Below are 22,576 nucleotides of genomic sequence, written 5' to 3'. Positions count from 1 at the left end.
CCAAAAAATATGCAAAAAGGTGATGTCACTTAAAGGACAATTATAAATATATGAGAAGCAAAAGTGAAAGGGTTAACATTTGTTTTTTAAATACAAAATCATAGTTTATTCATAAACAACACAGTACATTGAACTAGATAGAATTATTTATCAAAAATAAGGAGACAGCATTCAGAAGCATCAGCCTTTTTCAAGTGTATCAGATTGTTGCATGTTGTTAAAATATCCGAGCACAATAAATGGAGTCACGAACAGGTGCATGCTGTTCTAAAAATCTATAGAAATATTATGTGCTTTGATTGTAATCACTTCTGTCCCTGCTGAAGACAAACATTTATGAGTGTTGGTGCAAGAGAAAATGTCCTTTCAAAATGTCAAAACAATGATATATTTAGTATTTTTAGTCATGCAAGCGAGGACAAACGTGCAGACGACTGAGTGCAAATCTGCAAAGACACTCATGCAATTACTCCACACATTCACGCTGTGGTCCCTTTACACATTAAAATATTTAAACATTGCTCAAACGGAACTTAATGTTGGTAGAATGCAGCTAAGCGACAAAAATAATATTTTCAAAAAAATACTGCAAAGACATTAATATTAAAGAGCCATTCACGACCATTTTAAATAAGTGCTTATTACAAAGACATATATTCAGTGTCTTTTTTTTTTTGGTCATTCAACTCACCTTACCAATCAGGTAAGCCTATATGGAGACTGAGAGGTCGGTTGTGTTTATGGGCTTCTATGCTTTCCCTCATTATGTGCCATCACCTTGTGTATCCAGGAGCTGAAGGCTGACACTTTAGTGTAGACACCAGGCGACTGCTGCGTCCGGCAGGCGTGACCCCACGACGTGACCCCGTAAACCACCCAAGAGCCTCCGAGGCGCTCGCACACCAGAGGCCCTCCGCTGTCGCCGCGGCAACTGTCAACGCGCTTGTTTTGCTGAACGCTGCCTGCACACAGCATGCGGCTAGTGAAAGCTCCTTGGAAATATTGCTGGCATTGGCGGCGAGGAAGAATGGAGAGCGGTGCCTGCTGGAGGGTCTTGGAATACGAACGACCTGCGGGGAAGTTGGAAGTTTTCAAATGAATACTAATATCTTGTCAATTAGTCTTAGTGAGGATTTGTTATTTGATACTTTACATGAGATTTTATTGTGTTAACGTCACCATAAAATAAAGAAAACCCTTTAAAGCTTCATTAAACCCACATCTAACTTATAACTATGCCTTTCCTGTATCTGCAATCTCACCCTCTTGCTACTGTCACAATGAAATTTTCCAAATACGGGATGAATAAAGTTATCCAATCCAATCCAAGTGGAGAACATGCAAACTCCATACGGATAACCAGAGCCCAAATTCAAACTCTTACTTAAGCCTTTGTGAGGCTTGAATGTGCATGAAAAACAAATATATGTACTGCACCTACTCAGCTAACTTAAAAAATGAGCTGAGGGAATGAATGAAAATTCCACTAATTTGACCTACTGACGTGACTTTTACATCCAGCTACATCACACATTTTACAGTTAGGTGAATTTTTTTTGTTGAACGTAGAAAATGAGACCTCTGAGCTCAGCTGATAAAGAATATCGCAACAAAAGCATGAAAAAAAACATCCATTCTAAAACCTGGCTGTTAACAAAATACCAGTTGAATAAAAAAAAAAAAACATGCCTGGCACAACCACCATTTCACCACAATTCTCAATCTGCACATCATTGAATCCATTGAATTAAATGAATTGAACTTTTAGGCACAGTTAAAAAAAAATCCGCATAGCTCAGAGACACTTTCCACTACTTGGTTGTTAAAGTAATAAAACCCTGGGCTGCAAAGTGTTTTCAACATACAGGTATGCATGTCTAAGTGTCACATTAAAGCACGTGTGCAAAGTAGACATCTTGTTGTTAGGTCAAACAGCCACCACACTCCATTAATAGACACTTTAAATAGCCCATGTTGTCACTGTTCTTACATAAACTAATAAAACACCCCTTTACTTTTTAAAGAGTTCCCCCACTATAATCATGAGTCAATCAACAAATGAATCAATAATTATTGATATTTCTTTTCCCGCACCCGCACCTTGAGGCGTTTCAAGCTTTCGACACCACAGTGACAGTTTTCCGGCTTGTTTTGCACCCAAGGGCCACTTTGCCTTCACTCCTCCACGCACACATACACGAATGAAAGCTCACCTGTATCGCCCCAGCCGGTGATGTGACAGTTGCTGGCTTGTTTGAGCGCCCTCTCCTTCCTCAGGGGCAGACAGGCGGGAAGGACGTGACGGTTGAATGACACGCACTCTCCCGGTGTGTGGCCGACAGCGCCCGGTGACAGCCGAACCAAGGCCAGGTCGTAATCGTTGCTGTGGGAGCGGTAACTTGGATGAAGGGCAATCTGATCGACACCGTACTCCTCCTCGTACTCCTCAGGGACAAGGGCGTGATAGTCGCCTACTCTGACTTTGTACTGTCTAGTGTTGTTGCCATACCTGTAAAGAAAGATAATATGATGCAGTAAAGAAATAACATATATTAAGCCAAGGGTGTCAGACTCGGGTTGGTTCGCGGGCCGCATTAACGTCAACTCGGTTTCATGTGGGTTGGACCATTTTAGATATAATATTTAGATTTTTTTTAATAAATGGATTAAAAGAACTGGATTAAAAGCCCTGAATATTCAGTTTTTTATAGATCTAAAACAATGTTTATTTTAGCTTTTTTTTATATATTTTTTGATTTTACAAAATGATTTTTGAAATAAAAACTGAAAAAAATGGATTAAAAAATTATAATTATTGATTTAAAAGAGGGAAAATCAGGAAATTTAGTATAGATCTATAATCTTCATTTTAATTTGATCCTAAAACAGAAAGTCGGCACTCATGGTTTGCTTTCTCGGGCCGCACAAAATGATGCGGCAGGCCAGATTTGGCCCACGGGCCGCCACTTTGACACATGTGCATTAAGCTGTGAGTGACCAGTTATTTAAGGATGCATTTATAAAAAATATAGTTTTTTTGTGTGCATGTATAGAAATGCACCAGATAATAGTGACAGTTGTTACTAGTAGTGAGACTCTCCTCATAAAGTTAAATCATGCAAGCAAGCACAGTATTAAAAGAAAGCTCTGATGCATTGTTTACAAGGTTAACAGTTGCTAAAATGCTGGATATAAAAGCCAAAGTGCTGTTTTTTGTTTTGTTTTGAAAAACAAAGCATTTTTTTTTTCAATCTTAGGTCAATTAGGATTGGATAAAATTACTTTTCATTATTTCATTTGCTAAATAATAAAATGAAATTGAACAACTTTGCATTACTTTCTTCAAAGTCAGAATTTTACAGACTCTACAGTTCATTTGTATTGTTATCTTTAAACTATAGTATGTCTTGGATTTATTCTCACAAGGTAGATCACTTGAAAAGTAGATTTTAGCAGAAAATGGTTTGAGCACCCTTGTTTTAGACCAACTTTTCTTTTTGTTTGTGAAATTTAGTCTTTGGAAGTATTTAACCAGATAGCCTCTGGCAATATAAAATGGAATTAATTATCCTCAAACTACCGAATAAATATACAACCTTCTGCAACCTTGTTTGTTGATGACCAGTTGGTGAAAAGTACGCACAAAACTATATGAAGATAACAGTCTATTTGTCCTTGTGCCATTGTGTTTATGATTTAATCTCAGTCACAAGGCCACATGATGAAATGTTTTGATTCACTTGCTGACATGTTTGGATATTTTTGCAAACGCCTTTCAGTGGAAACGGCCACACACAACAAAGAAAACACCAGGAAATTTCCACAACAATTCAAACAGATTGACCTGCAGCTAAGTACTTAGACATTTATAAACACACACCCGGTCCATCTGTTAATACAGTTGGTGTCAGGTATACGTTAGATATTAACTACCACATAATCATGTTGCCCAAGTTACCCATCCCGTGTGTTTAAAATGGTCTGGTGTTTTGTTACAGTTGGCACGACCAGAGCTTTACAGTCACAAAATATAAATAGCATTAATCTACTAGCTGCAAGGAGGCTAAATGATATCAGGTCGTCTGTGCAAAACTGCACAAACCAGCAGTAGTGCTGTAATACATAGCATGACACGCAAATGTAAATCATCACGTGTTTATGGAAAATGTGAGTAGAGTTGGAAAATGCTAAAACACTAAAAACCAGCATTCTTTAGCAGGAGCGTATTTGCGTCATGTCACAGGTTACATTATTTAGTTTGAAATGTTGGTATTAAAAATAATTTAATGAGTTTAATGAGGCTGACTTACTTGTTTGCAGGAAACAATAAAAGAGACGTGCTTAATGTTACCTTACCTGTTTGCTCGCGGTTTAGGTGTTTTTTTTTACGTCAATAATTTATACCTATTAATCTATCAGTCTGTGCCGCGTTGCCACAACCTATTATTACTGCAATGTCTGGAATAACATCAAAGCATCAATTTTTAATTTCCATTGAAGACATTCCAGGCATCTTTTTGTTTCGATTTATTTTTGAATAAGAAAAACAGATGAGATTTATGTATTAACTATACATCTCTTTCCAAGTGAGTACCGGACCACAGTTAGGACTTCGGAGTCCACGTCTATCTTGATTCATATTTGGAAATAAATAAGTCTTAGTGGTTAATGCTACATTATTGAATGGGGTGTCGGAAAGTCAAAACAAAAACGGAAATTAAATTATTAAGTGTCTTTAGTTAATACACATGTCGAGGAAAAATTATGTCCAAGCCAAACTTCTACTAGGTTTTTATGTAGGGGAAAAAGAACAAAAAACCTAAGAGACCAGACATAATTTCACATCTGGATGACTGGTATGGTAATATTCTGTGTATAATACTCAAAGCAAGAAAAATATGACACACTTTCTTTAAGTAGCTACTGTATTCAAAAGGGAGAAATATGTGACATATGTCCTTACTTCTTAAAGCAGTGTGCCGAAGTGAGGACCCAGCAAGTGTCAATTAAAGTCGCTCCACACACCAGCCTCCCATCCCCTCGAGACCCGCGTAAACGTATCGCAGCCTGCCAAGGCCAGCCGCTCCTAAAACAGATGTATGAATGCACACAAGTGACCACAAAGTATTAATGGCTTCTTCTCTTTTTTTTTCATATTTTCAGATGCATTTGTTGTTCACTTCTAACCAGTATAGCAGGACTCAAGGACAAATACACAATAAACAATACACAACTTTGTTCTAAACAATAGCTGACATTTTCCCAAAAAATATGTGCGAAAAAAAACCTGTTGAGCAACCAGAAGCTGATTGGAAGAGCACTCCCATGGAAAACTTCCAGTAATTAACAAGAACTGAAACCTTATAACACAGTAACGAACTAGTTTCTGCATGTTTTAGCAGAGATGAATCATGTGAATATTTTCTCTGTTTATCACTCATTCGTTTTAAACATACCAGGATCTATTTTAGTATCTTGAAGTCCTACGCAAATGGGCCAGGTGATGGAATGTATTTCAGATATGCAATATGGCAGCACTGTTGAGAGACAACCTTTTGTGCTGTTGAGATATTGACTCCATTCTAATCCATTTAGCGCCAATCAAATCTGCCCCTCTTACCTCCTTAAAATGTGGCACACTCACGTTGAGATATGAGCTGGTGTTAACTACTGGTGACTTAAACAGACCTCTTGTATCACCCATTTCTTATTTGTGTGTCACAGCTATTGTCACTTATATTCAAATTGGACACTGTCCTTTTCATGTTGTTATTGGAATAGTAAAAATGTGTTTCATGTTCCCCATCGTATTGTGTGGGTCTTTTGAAAATCTTTTCTATCACACCGCAGCCTCACCTCAGTGAATTCTCCCCGCCGATGATTCGCCGCTGCCGAGTGTGCGCGAGCCGGAGCCCGCAAATCTGATTGACAGGAGCTGATTGAGACAGATTCGAGATGTTTATCATTATGAGAACGTTCTGGGAGAGTGGTGATTGTAAAACCATAAATTCAGGCTCGGATGTTGGTTTCTTTAAACATTTAACATATTTCTTTTCCAAGTCTGAAATTGCTCTTTTTTATAGGATAAAAGTTTAGTTGCCAAACATCCCAAATGGGTGTTGACTTACGATTAAATTTAATATGTGTAGGAAACTAATGGAGATGTGAGCCTGTCTCAATGTGTGATGGACAGGATGAAACAATAACATAGGAAAAGATCCATTTCACAAACTGGACATTTTTACACACAGTGGAAGGGCCATGCTAAAAATACCTCTATGATTTATCTTGGCTCATTAGATTTTCAGTGCACCAAGCAGGAAAGTGTAACCTCAGTTCAAATGCTGTTGAAATCAATCAATCGATCGCAGAGCTCTCAAATTACTTTGAGACATCAAAACTACAACTACAACGCACTACCTGACTCACCTTTAACGTCCTTGTGGCCGAGCTGGTGTTCACCGTAGTCACAGATTACGCCGGCGTCCTCGCTATGGCGACAGTTGTGCGTGCCAGTTGCCTGCTTGATACAGTCAGAGATGGACCGTTCGTCACCGCTGCACTTCACATTGTCCACGTGAATGGGTCCCGTCCCTTCGCCAAAATACGCCATGACACGGGCCTTCGCCTGCCCCCTGAAGACAATAGATTTCTTGTTTGAGTGTGTTTTCTCAGTAATTATCATCCATTAACAATATAACAAAGTTGAGCACTCAAAAACATGTGAATGGGATGGCAATATTTGGTATTTCACATCATGAAACTGTTGCCAACGTCAACTAAACAATAATTAAATCAAAACTGAAGACAGTCAAGTGTAGATTAGCATCAGGGGTCAAAAATAGAATATTAAACAAATGTGTCACACTGCAGAAATTTTCAAAACTAAACAATTATCTTAAGCACCAATATGTACATCTCTATGAACACACATCTTCAAATGCATGAGTTCACAAAACCTATTAAATGACATTTAATGAAAGATCACTTTAATAAATAATAATACTAAATAATAAATAAACAGAGATGTTTGGTTTATATATATAAACAAAACATCTCTGTTTATTTATTATTTATTATATATATATATATATATATATATATATATATATATATATATATATATATATATATATATATATATAAAGCAAAAAAACTCTATTTAAGGGTAAAAAAGCTCTTAGAAATTGCAGTATGACAGCATAATCCCAACATGCGTTATTCAGGTCAATTTGGGTCAAAGTTGGATCTGTATATAATTTGTATACATTTTTGCTTTATCATCTGGAGAGAACTGTCTAACCACAGGGGAGGGTTTTGTATTTAACAACCTTTCACCACACCCTGCTTCAGACAGAATGATGATCCCGACCTGGCCTTTAGACACCTTCAACATGCTCCGCTGCTCCGTCATGCTAATATTCACCAGATGTGGCTTTCACCAACACAAGACACACGCATGCGGAGGAAAAAAAACGACAAGCCATTTGTAGTCAGGGAGTGCAGATACTTTTGTGTCCTCATGACAGCACTCTCTAGACAATAACTTGTCATGGAAAAGGGAACAGCGACTCAGAGGGACAGGATAATAAGACACAGAGAAGATGAGACATTCCATCACTTAGCACTATTTGGTCCCCTAAGAGGTTGTTTATTTTGGTTTTCAACATGATGTAAGCTAAGCTGTTTAATAGTGAAGAATTTCCATTCAAAGATTTGGGTAATAGATGTTATCTATCTGGCTATCTTGATAGCAAAGGTTTTGTTAGTCTTTGTAGTTTAACTCAATTTGAACGTGATGTGTTATTAAATGGAAACAGAAACATTGTATGAGATGAAGAGATGAACAGTGGAAAATTCATGCCCGTGGTTAAATGTGGGTGTAGAAACAAAAAAGTGAATTATTATATCGCTTTAGGGTGGGATGGTGGACGAGTGGTTATCACATCCGGCTCACAGTTCTGAGATTGAGGGTTCAATCCCAAGTAAATTCCAACCTTCCTTTGGGGAGTTTGTTTGTTCTCTCCATGTAATCTCTGTGTACCCTGCAATTGGCTGGCAAACAATTCAGTGTCCTCTGCCTACTGCCCACAGTTGGCTGGCATAGACTCCAGCACACCACCGATTCTTGTGACGATAAGCGGTATAAAAAACAAATAACTGAAAATATCATACTATTTCTTTAAATTTCATAGCATACTCTAAAAAAAAGGATAATAACCAGCTCCTTTTATTACCCCAAGATAAAGTCTCATTGTTAAATCATCGTTCTTAACTACTAATATAATTAGCTGGGATCCTAGCCCTACTAATGAGCTTTGTTGTAATTTTTCCCTTAAAAAACAAATAAAAAACAACCTTCATGGCGCATCTTTTGCACATCAGTGTGCTGCATGGATTAATTGAGGTGCAACAGATACAGCCAGATTCGTTAGCCCACATACCTGTATCCCATCTGTCGACACACAACTTCAGCATCCCGATCAGTCCATCCGTCATCACATACTGTCCCCCACTGACCAGACAAGTAGATTTCTACCCGCCCCTCTCTGGGGCTTTCTCCTCCCACGAGCCTCACTGGAACACCTGAAAATCAACACAAAGACACACACACACACTGAAATGACTTTCCTTGCTAGGGAGCCACCATTAAAAACCCATCCATGATGACAAACTGTAACCCAATATTTAATGAATCCAATATCATACCTCCATCAGTGTCTAATGAGGTCACACAAAAATATATTTTTGATGGATCATCCACAGATACTGTCCTGGCAGTCATTTCCTCTAAAAGTGAGCTATGCTTTTGAGAAATGCCAAGACCAAAATGAAAACATACACATGTGGGCAAGTGTGCACACGTTCCCGACAAAGGAAACAGCTGCTGCACATGTCTGCTTGAAAGTAATTGGCGAAATTACAGAGGCTCTAAATTTAGGTTAGCTATGTCATCAACCTTTCATTGACTGGAATATTGACATTTTTAGGAACTGGGGATTTTAAATGTAATGTGATACTGTGTTTCAAACGTGTCATTAGTCAAACATGTTTTTTTTTATTGCAGGAAGTCTTAAACCGATGCCATTGTCTTTTAATGTCTCATCTCATGCGGGTTTTTCTTTAAGTCGTCACGGGAATTTTGAACTTTGTTTTGTTCCTTCCTTGATTTCAACATCTAGGTAAATATATTTCTGATAATGTCATACGGAGTCAATGCGGTCACACCCTCTTTTTATCTTTACCAATATAGTGATGCCTGAAACATGCTTTTGGCATCTACTAGTTAGCCTACACCCATTTATCGTAACACCTGGCTAAGACTGCCTCATTTTGCATATCTTTGAAAATACTAAACTGTGGAACAAAAATATACTAAAAATAATTTTGCCTTTTGCTGTTATTTTTCACATTTGAAAATAAACTTTTAGTTTTCATGTCTACATTCTCATTCTATTGCCACATCCCTGCATCACACACTATTTTCATGGTTTAATATATGACAGAGATGGGTTTTTTTTATGTTGGCGCGTTCCACACTGCCTGTAGGTTTGTTTTACTTCCCTATACCCAATGCAAGTTAAACATCCATTGAGCAACTATCAGGTAGAGAACAATCAGTTGAAAAAAATATAGAAAACAAGCCTGTAGCTTTGGAGAAACCCATTCCTGCCTTAAAATGCCATTTTGCGTCACTTGAAAACCTTGCCAGTCATCTCTACATTGTCTGTTCTTTTGAAAAATCAACATGAAGCAATCTGCCGAGGGGGAAGGTTGCACACATTAACACACATATCCGCACAAGGAAACTCATAAATGCTTTGCAGTAATGACATAATTCTTAAGCAACCCAGAATGTTCCTCAGGCTTTTGCCAAAGCTTCCTAAGCTGCATAAATAAACCCTCAGCATGTGAAACAGCTATTTCAGTCTCAACTGTTTGATCGCCAACCAAAGAAAAGTCCCACATGCTTTCTCTTCCGTGACGCTCAGTAGACTTATCACATCCAGTTTACTGTATGTTGCATTTAGAGCGAGACGACAGAGAACTGGACCCATAAAAACAACGACCACACTTTCTTCTTCCTCTCTACCTTCCCCTTTTTTATTGTCCAATATTGCACTGACTGATGTTTGTGCTAAACCCCAAAACCTTACATCCCACTTTCTTGCCAAAAATGACACAACAGCACCTTTTTTACACAAAATGTGTGAAGTCTGGTTTTACACTTGAGCAGTGAGTCTACAGTCTGAGCCCACTAAACCCACATATAAACTATTTGGTCAGTATCATGGGGATTACATTCAGAAAAGCAAGTAGATTAACAATAAATCCAGTTGTTACAGCAGGGTACGTTTATCGGGAGATGTGCCTTTAAAATCTGCATGACATCACCAACCACCACTTGAGGGATGTTGGATTTTCTAATATGAGGTTTTAATTGAGTGCAGGCGCTTGGGAAAGTCCTTGGAAACGTCTCCATCACATAGTAGACAAAGGAAATTGGTGAAAATGAAGACTCTGGTTTCCTGTGTTTGGCTCTTCAGGAGTATGTATGGTATATACATCAGGAGCAGGGTCAATAGTTAATGTATTAACCACTAAGCATAAAACCACTGTACTGTACTATATGATATAAATCGCATGAAGTTGGAATTAGAAGTTGTGGTTGTTTATCTTAGGTTTGCAGAGAACCTGGAGTAGGCTATTATAGTGTTTTGCAAGCACACATTGGATATATTTATTATTGCTATGTCAAAAAATATATTATGTCTTACTCGTCGGAAGTCCATCCCCAAGGCGGTCTCCATTGCACGCGATGTTTACATCTTCATGGTGTGTGCAGTCATGACGGAGCCACTCATCCCGCTTGCACAGCAATAGGCTGGGCTCTTTTCCTGTGCAGCTCACGTCATCCAAAAGAATTAGACCAGAAGCAACCCCAAAACGAGGAACTGGCGTAATATCTAGTCCTTCTGGGACCAGTGTGTGGCCTAATCTGGACAGTCCAATCACACACACATTTATTTATGTAATACATCCATTAGAAATGACAATACACATTGATGTCTAAATTAACTATTCATTGTTACCTGTAACCTAGTTGACGACACACTACTTGTGTGTTTGAGTCCGTCCAACCATCATCACACACTGTTCCCCACTGTCCGTGGTAGAAGACCTCTAAGCGTCCCTCATAGCCCCCAGGCCCACCCACCAACCTAATAGCTCCATCTGTGGTGATAAAAGGCAGGTTACCCTGTTGCTTCTAATCATTTTCTCCAAATTGTTAGGTAGACATCTATACCAATAAGACTAGTCAACAAAAAAAGTCTTAAAGGTTCAAATTCTAAACTTAGTTTTTCTGAAAGCTCTAGTTTTTCGGAAATCAAATGCCAAGTACATGAAAATGTAAGCATACAAAAAAGTTGGAAAAACAAACCTGGTTAGTGTTGCACTATGGTTTTTGATAAAAACATGGGTAATTCACAAAGATGCAGGAGGCATCATATACCTTTTAAAGGGTTACAAGAGACACCGGCATCTTCGGAATGGAGGCAGTTGTGCTCTCCCCAAGCACTTTTCAAGCATTGTTCCACAGTGAGTTCATTTCCTGTGCACCTCACCTCATCCAGCCACACACGGCCAGAGCTCTTTCCATAATGTGCCTGACCCCATGCCCGTGCTACACCACTAAAAGGAAGAAGGAAAATGCAGAGTAATTATTGGAAAACTTACAAGACTTCCGATCTGATTGCTTCTCATTGATTATATTAAACCTTCATGCCTTCACACCTTAGCCCCAGTTGTCGACATACCACCTCTGCATCACTGTCGTCCCACTGGTCATCACATATGGAGCCCCATTGGCCCGCATGGAACACCTCAACTGTTCCTTCAGATATAGTTTGACCTCCTACCAGCCGTATAGGCACCATCACTGCATCTGATAAAGTACAACTCAGAACGTTCATTCATAAGACACATTCCAAAAAAATAAAATAAAAATAACTTGGAAGCTACTACCACCTACCAAGCTGCTTGGTGCAAGTCACAGCTGCAGCAAGAGAGCACTCATCTCCATTCCAAATGGTTTTTGGACACTGGAGCAGATCAGATTCATCTCCCTGGCAATGGACGGATTTCCAGTGGAGCCTGGCCATGCTCGGACGAGACAGAGGGAGTGAATAAGCACGGCCTGAGAGGCTGGAAGGGAATCGAGAATCAAAATGTAAATCCAGGCGATCCAATGTAGCAGAGAATAGAGAAAATGATTTTTAAAAAGACAGTTCTACTTGTTAACTGTTTTCTGCAGATCCTACTGGAAAGCAGGTACAAGTCTTTCAAAGCAGAAATGCTTCAAGCCTCTTGCAATGCCATTTAGACACGAGACTGTTCATGATTTACCATCATTACAAATACTATACACTGTGAGCACTTATGCACCCTACAGTGTTCAATATCTGGCCACGTGACGCCCATTCGTGGCCTTTCTGCCAGACATATGGCTGACATTTGTGTGCTCTCCTTCCTGCTAGGGGTTTGCCTCTTGCATAAAAATGCAGGCATGCGTGCCAGAGCTGATTTTAGTGTCAACAGATGGAAGCGTGCAGCTTAGTCCTCTGTCATGCATGACACTGTATGTGTTTGTGAAAGACCTAAACACAAAATAAATCCATATTTTAAAACATTACATTGCCTGATGATTTGTTTAGAGCTAAAAGAAAATGCAATTGAGGTCATAGGTTAGACAAAGTAGCAATAAGGCTCAGATGGAAGAGAAACAAGAGTGGTGGTAACAAGGTAAATAAGTGAAGCACACAAGGTATTTCAATATGTCCAGGGAATGGAGGTTTGGAATGCAAAGGTCACTGGCAAAAAGGGAAAAAAAAGACAAAAGAGTACTACGTGCGATCCATGAGCCTTCCCATCATGCTCTCATCATTTTTAACAAGCCTAAAAATACCGTATCAATGTGAATTTTTTTATGGTGCACCTGCACTGAATATGTACATACGTGATTTATGGACATTCACGCACACACATTACAGCTTATCCTCAGAGGCTGTATATTCCTAAAGTTGGGCTGAGAAAAAACTCTCGAGAAATTAGTTGTTTCCAACTGTAAATTGTGTGCATCAATCAGTATTTTATATTGTATATAATATCATTAAGACAAAGGGAAAATTTAGTGACCATTAACCCCAGTGAGTCATCGTTGCTGCACACATTATATGTAGACTTAACTGTGAACATATGCATATGTGCAGACTTACCCCCTGCCAAACTGCCTGCAGACAACTGCAGCGTCTTCATTTTGCCAGTTGTCACTGCAAACGGACCCCCAAACTCCTCCCAGGTAGACCTCCACCCTGCCATCCAGTTTGGAGCGGCCCCCTTGCAGACGTACTGAGCCTTGGCATGCAAAGCAGGGCACGGCTCATATAAAAGTAGGGCTTTTCATACAGATACCAATAATTAATAAGCATTGAGTTTTAATGGTATAGGAAACCTAACAAAACTGGTGACACAATATCATAGTATGTATATGTTTTCATGTGTGATCATAGACCCTATCTTACTTCTCAGGGTCTTAGATATCTCAGACAGGTTTGACTGTATGATCAATGCTCAAGTGCTTTTGAAATAGGAAAAAAATCAAATCATCTTTATGACATTTTGACCCAACCAAATTCATTTTCTACTTGGTATCAATGTAAATATGAATAAATAGGCAATTGATAGCATTTTTTTCCTTATTGTCTTAAGTTCAACCTTGGAAAAAAATGGAAATCATACTAAAGATTGTATATTTTAATATTGGTGTGGGATAGTTTTCTCAAACAAAAAACAACAATCAGACAACAAGCACCCACAATTTTTGAAGTACTATAATGTGCCTTGTAAGTGTGCATGGAATGAAATTGATTAAATGTGTAAATTAAGAAATATTTGAATGGAAAACAATATTTGTATAAAAACATTTCTCACTTCACCCTCAATGGAAGTCCATACTTCATGAAGTAAACTTATACATTATTGAAAGACTCAGTTGTGTTAAAATATAACACAAAACTGTGCCACATCTGAGAGCAACATTTGGAGGCTGCTCTTTCATTGTTTCACAGCAGTCTAGTACTCATGTTATATTTAAAGCCATTATCATTAAATCATACTGTGCATAATAAGGTCATCATAATGAGATTTTGAAGCGATAATCTCCTGGGTCAGTATTGTTTTTTTAAAAACAGTTGTGCCAAGGCTTTATTTGGACTGAACGTTAAACAACTTTGGAAATATCATTGAAATTTCTGCCTGCAAACCTGCAAATGTTGAGTGAGATTATGCTCTGCAAATAAGAAGTGCGCTGCCTGCCTGCCAAAGCTGCAGGATGCACGATTTATGGTGTTTACCTTGTTTACAATCGCAATATCCCCAGTCCACTCTTCCTCTCTTGTTCCGGAAAAAGCACCAGGCTCGGATTCTCCCGTCAGGATTTCGACACTGATTGTGCTCCCCGACGTCTTTTCCCGGATGACGCTCGGTGAAGCCGCCCACCTCGCTCCAGTTCATGCACCGTGCGCCGGACTCGGTGACGTCGATCGCGCCCCGGTACGCAGCGCCGGACCCGCGACCCTGCGCGCAGTCACCGAACGCCTGGATAAATGACGACTGGCCGCCGCTCGACCACAGGAGGACGGCCGTGAGGGCGACGAAGACCGCCGTCATGCCGGGGATCTGTCGCTTGGATCCTGCAAGTCCGCACGCGGCTGGAATAGCATCAGATGAGGAGAACGAGGAGTTGCGGCCAAACGCATCGACCTGGCGTGGGACGGGAGGGAGCATGGGGTGGGAACCGATCAATCAAACTGCATTACAGTAGACTGCTGAGTGGGAAAAAATCATATGGCTGTCTTCGACAAAGAGAATATAGACGTACTCGATATGGTTTGTGTCTGTAAATTTATGAGATGACGTGCATAATAGAAGGGCAAAACAGACAATAGTCTACATAAGTACTGAAATTACCATTTTCATCTCATATTTTGTTTACAGTGGCCCCAAAAATTGTCCTTAATGTGAAAATGTTCAAAGGCTTTTCAACCAAACATCTGAACCATACCAAATTAACACAATTCGTGTTCAACGCTTCCAGAATCAGTGGTCACTACACTGGACAGCTATTCAAAAGTTAACACACATGACCTTATTTCTACTATATTTGGTCATTTCTATTTTTTTTCTCTTCTCATTTTTTTATGCTTAAGACTTTTGACCACTTTATATATATCAAGTGACTATTTTTTAATAGCAAAAAATGTAAATGTTAGCAACTATTATTGTACACATTTATAATTATTGATCATTATTGCATTTTTTCAAATATTATTTTTATGTAATTATCAATAACAGCCATAATGATAATCTTTCTGTGCTATTGACGGTGCTTGACATCCGATCCATTCAAACGGGCATAGTCGAATTTGTCCACTGAGCAAACTAGTATTTCAAAATAATAAAATCTCTCTGTATACTTATGTGCGTAAAGTCAACGCCCACTAAAACGGAGCGTAATCTGATTGGAGGAAGAAAACTCTACACACATAGGCGTCCAGTTACATTACGCCTACATGTGGATGCTTATTTTTCACGGAAACACATTGAGCGCCCATGTTGTTGATATTTTGATGTTTTCAATACAATTTCATTGTTCCAAGCACCAAAGCCACGTGTATTATATTAAAAAGGTAATGTAATTTGATTAAAATTAGATTTAAAAAGTTAATAGTTACTCCCGCATTAAATAAACAACAAAGCTCCGCCATTCTGACTATGGATACATTGAGCGCTCCCACAACACTTGACCCATAATTCCAACGTTGGCTAGTTGTTTGCTTCTAGCTAGCAAGTCATTTTTGTAAACACAGAGTTGAACTAAGTGTGCATTCCGTTACCTGAAAACAATTGACAAAATGAACAGTCGTCTGCAGGAAATCCGTGAGCGACAAAAACTTAGGCGGCAACTTTTAGCTCAACAGGCAAGTATGCTAATAGTATCTGGTACCTCTGTTAGCATTGTAGCTAAAGCACACAATAAAATTTGCAGTAATCTGATTGAATACTGCGTTGTATGGTTAAATTGCAATATAATACTCCCAGCCATGCATGGTTTGCAATGTGCATTGCAAAGAAACCTGAGGTCAGAATTTGAATAGCTGTGCGTTCAGAACGTGTGATTTTAAATCCATACATATAATAGTAAAATACTATTGACATATTTTTGATTTATGTTTCAATGCTCATTGAACACAAAGACATTATTCACGTGGAGCAGTTTTACTCACTTTAACTTTATCAACAGTTGGGAGCTGAGAGTGCAGACAGCATCGGGGCTGTGCTTAACAGTAAAGAAGAACTAAAAGAAATAGAAGAGACAAGAGAAACATGCAGGTAAGGAGTTGCAAATCCATTTGGTTACAGCATGGTTAAAATTGCCCCTCAGTAGGAACCCTTTATGCACAAGTTATAATTACATAAATCAGCGTTCTTTTCATTTAAATCCTCTTTGTGAATCCAGGTTTTCTAGGGCCTTCATTGGCAATCATTGGCAGTGGCTCTTTAGCCGGTAACCGGTCAAATAGTCCCAGGGGCTATTTAGCCGGTAAGAATTCTGTGTGGGGTAAATAGTAAGAAACTACGGCTATGGAGCCACTGCCTAAATAATAGTCATTAAATCCCTATTCACCTAATGTTAAAATCTATCAATTTGCAATAACACATCAAATTTCAATACGATTGGTTCAATGGTTTAGAAAGTCCCCTATTCATTCTATGTTAAATAATAGGTTACCGGCTAAATAGCCCCTGGGACTATTTGACCGGTTACCGGCTAAGGAGCCACTGCCATAATCATTTGATGCCTCCAATCAATTGCTGTAGCTTGAGAACATATCTGTTGATGTGCTTTAATTTTTATATGTTTCTGAATATTGTATCAAACTCACAGTTACTGTAGAAAATTTTACTAACCTACGTAGTGCAAGGTTGGTTAGATAATCAGTGTTATTAATGACCTGGTGTAAGGTAAGGTGAGAACTGCTGTTTCCAAAATGATATGCAGGAAAAAGGCTGATTCTGCCAATTTGTGCTCATGTTAAAGTTAATATTTGTGTTTTGCAGGTCCTCATTAGATGATTCTGCCCCTTCCTCCAAGAAAAAGACTCTGACAGAGGGTGATGACACTGAAGAGGATGCGGAGGAACAAAAAGTGAGTGTTAGTGACAGCAGCATATTGTTGAAATATGCAATAACTACTTTTACAATTTTGCTGTTGCTGTTGTTGTTTTGTCAAATTTCCATGGTATGGATGTAAGAAATACCTGACCAACAATATATTTGCTACTCTGTCTCAGGATGAGGTAGAGGCACCCCCGACTGAGGAGATTAACCCGTACGAAGAAGTCTACAAGGACTCGAGTACTTTTCTTAAGGTTTGAATTTAACCTTTTAGTGCATGAACTACATCAGTTGTACTTTTTTTTACAACTTTATAAAAAATAAGCACAGTAGGTCTTTGTCATTACACTGTTGTTTTGTGTCAAATTTCAAATTGCATCTCAAATTCAGGGATTTTCTCTTTGAATTTTCAATATATTTGTTAAGAAAATATCCCCGAAACATTTTTATACTGTGTAGGACAAAAAATAACAACAACAGAAAATGTCTGTTGATTAGGTAGAAAATTTCCCAACACAGTTTTCATATGCTCTATCATACTAGATCCAACGTGCAATGTTTTTATTTTCAGGGTACGCAGAGTTTGAACCCTCACAATGATTACTGTCAGCACTTTGTCGACACGGGACATAGGCCACAGAACTTCATTCGAGATGTTGGTGAGTACGTTGTGTTTGAGTGTATCTTATTGTATTTGATTGCATGCAATTTAACTTTTTGGGGTGGCGTCGGCAGGATTGGCTGATCGATTTGAGGAGTACCCCAAACTACGAGAACTGATACGACTGAAGGACGAACTTATCTCCACAACCAACACCCCTCCCATGTATGATAAGAAACCATGTTTGATTACAATTGTATTTACATTTCTACTCTAAATTCCTCACAAATCGAACAATTTTCATGATAAATGAATGAAATAACATGGGCCATAATATTGTTACTGCAATTATTTTCACTTTTAAATTGGCTTCTTCAAACCACTGGCTTTAAGACAGACGGTGGGTGGTCCACATTTATCCAAATGGGTTTGAAATTACACCTTGGCTAAGTAGTATTACAGTGTTTGCTGCAGTACAAATCTTGACATAGGGATGTGGTGTGCATGGTTTCATCAGGTACCTGCAGGCCGACCCTGAGCACTTTGACCTGCAGGATTTAAAGTCAGAGTTTGACGTAATCCTACTTGAACCTCCATTAGAAGAATATTACAGAGAATCGGGCATCAGCCACACGGAGCGCTTCTGGACCTGGGATGACGTAAGTTGGTATGGTCTAAATCGTAAAAATGTCTAACTTGAGTATTAGAGCACCTTAGCAGGAACAGGGGTAGGGGTACTGGTCTATATGAATTTGTACTGCATTTCTGGCTCTGTATCCAGTAGAGGGCAACGTGCATTCATCTTAACAAGTTGGCAAAATTGTCCGTTCCTGTCCAGTGAAATATTTGTTCTGACTTTCCTTGACGATGTGTTTTTTTCCTTACTTCAACATGCCAAAAAATGCATGTGAAGATCATTGTGGACACAAAATTTTTCATTGGTTTTGCATGTGTGTGTGAAGGATTGCTGTCCTGCATTTGGTTGAACACCAGGCCAGTTGTGGCTCAGCTCTCACCACAGCAACACAAATGGAATCCTAAATAGGAGAAGTTAAAAAGAAAATAGATACAAGGGATGACAACTCATTAATCTTCTTTCCTGCGTTTGGTAGATCATGAAGTTGGAGATTGAAGAGATCTCTGCCCACCGGTCTTTTGTCTTCCTCTGGTGTGGCTCGGGTGAAGGCCTGGATTTAGGAAGGATGGTAACTTTTCCTCTCACTGTCATACACTTGTCAGTTCACAAGTTCACATGTTGGCCAGCGCTCAAGGAATGTTTCTCATTCTATTGTTCGTTTTTTATTTCGTCAAGAGTCACGTGAGTTGACACACTTGTTTTTGTTAGTCAAATAGTAACAATTATTTGAGAGTCTATTCTTAGATCTTCTCACCTACTTGCAGAGCCCCCCTTTGCTCATTATGCACTTGGTAATCCTACTTAATATGTTTTTCCAACTGAATACAGTGTAGCTTCTTTATCTTTATACATTTTGAGTGTGACCCAGTTGGCAGAGCACGTCAACTGCTGAAAGAAGGGTCCACGGTTCAATTTCCAGCTCCAAATGTCTTCAAATGTCTTCAAATGTCTTGTGTTCTGGGTCAAGGCACTGAAGAGAAACTTCATTTCTCTTGCCTTCCTTGGTAATACAAAGAAAGATATTAGGTTATTAGGAATAATTATTATTCTTAAAATACCGTATGCCAAAAGATGACCATTCTCCCTACTTAATTGATTGTGTTCTATGTGCAGGTACAAAATAAGAGTGAAATTATTTTGGAGATGCAATAGAAGCATTATGACTATGAGTTGATTTTTTTTTTTTATCAGGAGTTAAAACTTATCCTTATATTGCTTATGCGCCATCAGAAATAAGTAAACTACGGTATCCTCTAGTCATTCGTAATAAAAAATAAATTCCCATTTAGCATTAAGACTTTAAGTGTACACTAGATTTGAGTCTTAAATATTGACCTTGGACCCATCATGTTCCCCTTTTCACACAATGTTTTTAGTGTTTGCGGAAATGGGGCTTCAGGCGCAGTGAAGACATCTGCTGGATCAAGACCAACAAAAATAACCCAGGGAAAACAAAGGCATTGGACCCAAAAGCAGTATTTCAGAGGACCAAGGTACAACAAATTAAAACAACAATGTCCAATTTATTTCGAACGCTAACTAATTACACTCAGATACATTCAGGTAGGCTTTGGCGGTTTTCCATGGATTTTATTCCCAGAAGACTTGCCCTGTTTATGAACTGCTATGCTGCCAACTTATGTTCCTCTGAACAACAGATAGTGTCTCACGCTACTTTACAGTAAAATCAATATTACTTATCAATTTGTTTGATGAAATAATATGGGACACCACTATATTTTTACAATATAGTCTGATTAAAGGTAACCTACCATGTGATTGATGCACAATAAAGGTCAAGATGCAAAACTCTGCACCGCAAGCAAGCGTGGGAACAATCAGTAATTAGGCTCAGGGGAAATTACCTTTTCACCCTTTAATTAATTAAACTGTTTTACAGTAACTTGGATGTATGTCTCTCTGCAAAATTGAAATTTGTTTGATTTTCTTAATGATTTAGATGTTAAAAATGTCAAACTAAAAGACATTACTATTTGGGAAAGTAATTTTTCCCTGCATTTTAGAGTAATACTTTGAGATATGGGCTTAATGCGTTCCGGGACTGAGCTCATTTACGAGTCGATTTACTCGTATCTCAAATCAACTTACCCATAGAAATGAATTCAATGCAAGTTAATTCGTTCCCACCCTCTGAAAAAAACACCAAAAAACAGGATATTGGAATGGAAAAACATTTTTATTTGTTCTAATTCACCATCTACTAACAGAGTAACTAATAACTATCTAATTGTTAGGATGTTGAATACTAAAAAGAGACATTATACAATCGTATCTCAAGGTATGACTGTATGTATCTTTTAACACAGCACAACATTAAATATCAAACAAAATGTAACATGCTTCTTTCCAGGAACACTGCCTATTGGGAATCAAAGGAACGGTGCGGAGAAGTAGAGATGGCGATTTTATCCATGCCAACGTGGACATTGACTTGATAATCACGGAGGAGCCCGAGATGGGAAATGTCGAGAAGCCCGTTGAGATCTTTCACATCATCGAGCACTTCTGTTTGGGCCGCAGGAGGCTGCACCTTTTTGGACGAGACTCTACCATCAGGCCAGGTGTGACAGATGTTTGTTTTACACATCATTGTCTTTTATTTTTCTTCCTGTTCTGTTTGCTTTTTATTTGTTACTGGATTACATTTTCCCTTATAGGATGGCTGACCGTTGGTCCTACACTCACCAACAGTAACTTCAACCCAGAGACTTACGCCGCTCATTTCGCTTTGCCTGAATCCCACCTATCAGGTTGCACTGAAGAAATAGAGCGTCTCCGGCCAAAATCGCCTCCCTCAAAGATGAAGTCCGACCGTGGTGGCGGAGCACCAAGAGGTGGGCGTAGTGGTCCGAATGCGGGGAGAGGTGGAGAACGAGGCCGGGAAAGAAATAGGCCAAACTTCCGCGGAGACAGGGGTGGCTTCCGTGGCCGGGGAGGACTACACAGGGGCTTTCCGCCACGCTAGCGAGAAAACTCTTACCCAACTTGTCATTTTTTCCTTGACTATTCACAAGTTGCTACTGATAAGAAGCCTTTCATCACCTCCGAGACACATTTTGGACACAGAACAAACAAATGTGCTCCAGACCGAATACGCAAGCAGCTTATCCACCGTCAAGCCCCACTTGTTTTCTTCACACCCTCTTTTATACTTCTTCCCCATGTAGATTCTCCTGTTAAATTCAACTTTTTAAAAATCATTTCACCATTTATTTTTATTTTTTTTGTATGATAAAAACAAGGTCTTCAGTTTTCAGATCATTAAAATCATCATCATCCTCAGACATTGAGGGAGGATGTTTCATAACAGAAAATGTAGTATTTAGTTTTTTTGTGTTTTTTTTTGTCTGTATGTGTGTGCATTTTAATACTCACTGGGAAGAAATGTCCAAAGTTGACACCATTATCTAACTTGACGTATGATTGAGCAATGCATTCTTTAAAACAATGCAATTGTTTTCAGTACAAAACGCAATCTTCCACACAAACGTCACTACGCTGATACTACACTACATCCTTGTATTGGTCTGGCAAATTCTCAGGTGTTAAAAATACATGTTGAAATAGTGCCAGATTTTCACTGCCCTAAAAAAGTATTTGCTCCCTTATTGCTGTTTCTTTGCATATTTATCACACAGAAAGTTTTCCGTTCATTAAACTAATTTGCATACGGAAACAACCTAAGAGAATACAAAATTTAATTTCTAAATGATTTGATATACTAAGGTACAAAATAATCCAAACCTATTTCCCCTTATGGAATAAGTAATTGGGCCCTTGAAAACTGAATAGATTCTAATAACTCGTGTTTAAAAAAAAAACAAGACTCCAGAAGGGGCAAAAAAATTTCCACTGCACTGTCGTGAAGCAAATTCCTTCCGGACTTGACAAAAATTTCCATTAAAAATCTTTAAAAAAAAAATATTAAATAGCTTTTTTAGAAGTTTATGTTTGTTAAGGTTTAAGGGCCTGAACCGTTATATGTAAAATTACAATGACCATAATTTGACCAAGTAATAAAACTTGAAAGTTGGAGAGCCTCATTCATTCATTTTTTGCTCGCATATGTAATTATTATA

At 38.6% G+C, this 22,576-nt stretch overlaps 2 protein-coding genes across 2 annotated transcripts; one reads left to right on the top strand and one right to left on the bottom strand.

Moving 5' to 3' along the window:
- Window positions 1-78: 78 nt before the first annotated feature.
- Window positions 79-14,930, bottom strand: prss12 (serine protease 12). The gene is made up of 13 exons (XM_077605839.1): window positions 14,415-14,930; window positions 13,278-13,416; window positions 12,035-12,207; window positions 11,797-11,947; window positions 11,516-11,694; window positions 11,094-11,235; window positions 10,779-10,999; window positions 8,445-8,586; window positions 6,430-6,635; window positions 5,857-5,935; window positions 4,964-5,086; window positions 2,214-2,509; window positions 79-1,070 (listed from the first exon to the last, which is right to left on the bottom strand). Exons 1-13 carry the CDS (start codon window positions 14,845-14,847, stop codon window positions 739-741), a joined length of 2,616 nt encoding a protein of 871 aa, XP_077461965.1. The 5' UTR covers window positions 14,848-14,930; the 3' UTR covers window positions 79-738.
- Window positions 14,848-22,530, top strand: mettl14 (methyltransferase 14, N6-adenosine-methyltransferase non-catalytic subunit). Its single transcript, XM_077605829.1, has 11 exons — window positions 14,848-16,040; window positions 16,364-16,452; window positions 17,182-17,269; window positions 17,415-17,492; window positions 17,810-17,897; window positions 17,974-18,064; window positions 18,357-18,498; window positions 18,952-19,044; window positions 19,853-19,969; window positions 20,848-21,058; window positions 21,155-22,530. The coding sequence occupies exons 1-11, from the start codon at window positions 15,975-15,977 to the stop codon at window positions 21,460-21,462; spliced, it is 1,371 nt and encodes a 456-aa protein (XP_077461955.1). The 5' UTR covers window positions 14,848-15,974; the 3' UTR covers window positions 21,463-22,530.
- Window positions 22,531-22,576: the final 46 nt, after the last annotated feature.

This window comes from Stigmatopora argus, chromosome 7 (assembly GCF_051989625.1).
Source record: "Stigmatopora argus isolate UIUO_Sarg chromosome 7, RoL_Sarg_1.0, whole genome shotgun sequence".
NCBI classification, from domain to species: Eukaryota; Metazoa; Chordata; class Actinopteri; order Syngnathiformes; family Syngnathidae; genus Stigmatopora; species Stigmatopora argus.
The sequence above is the reverse complement of the archived record's forward strand: the minus strand, read 5'-3'. Positions and strand labels throughout refer to the sequence as shown.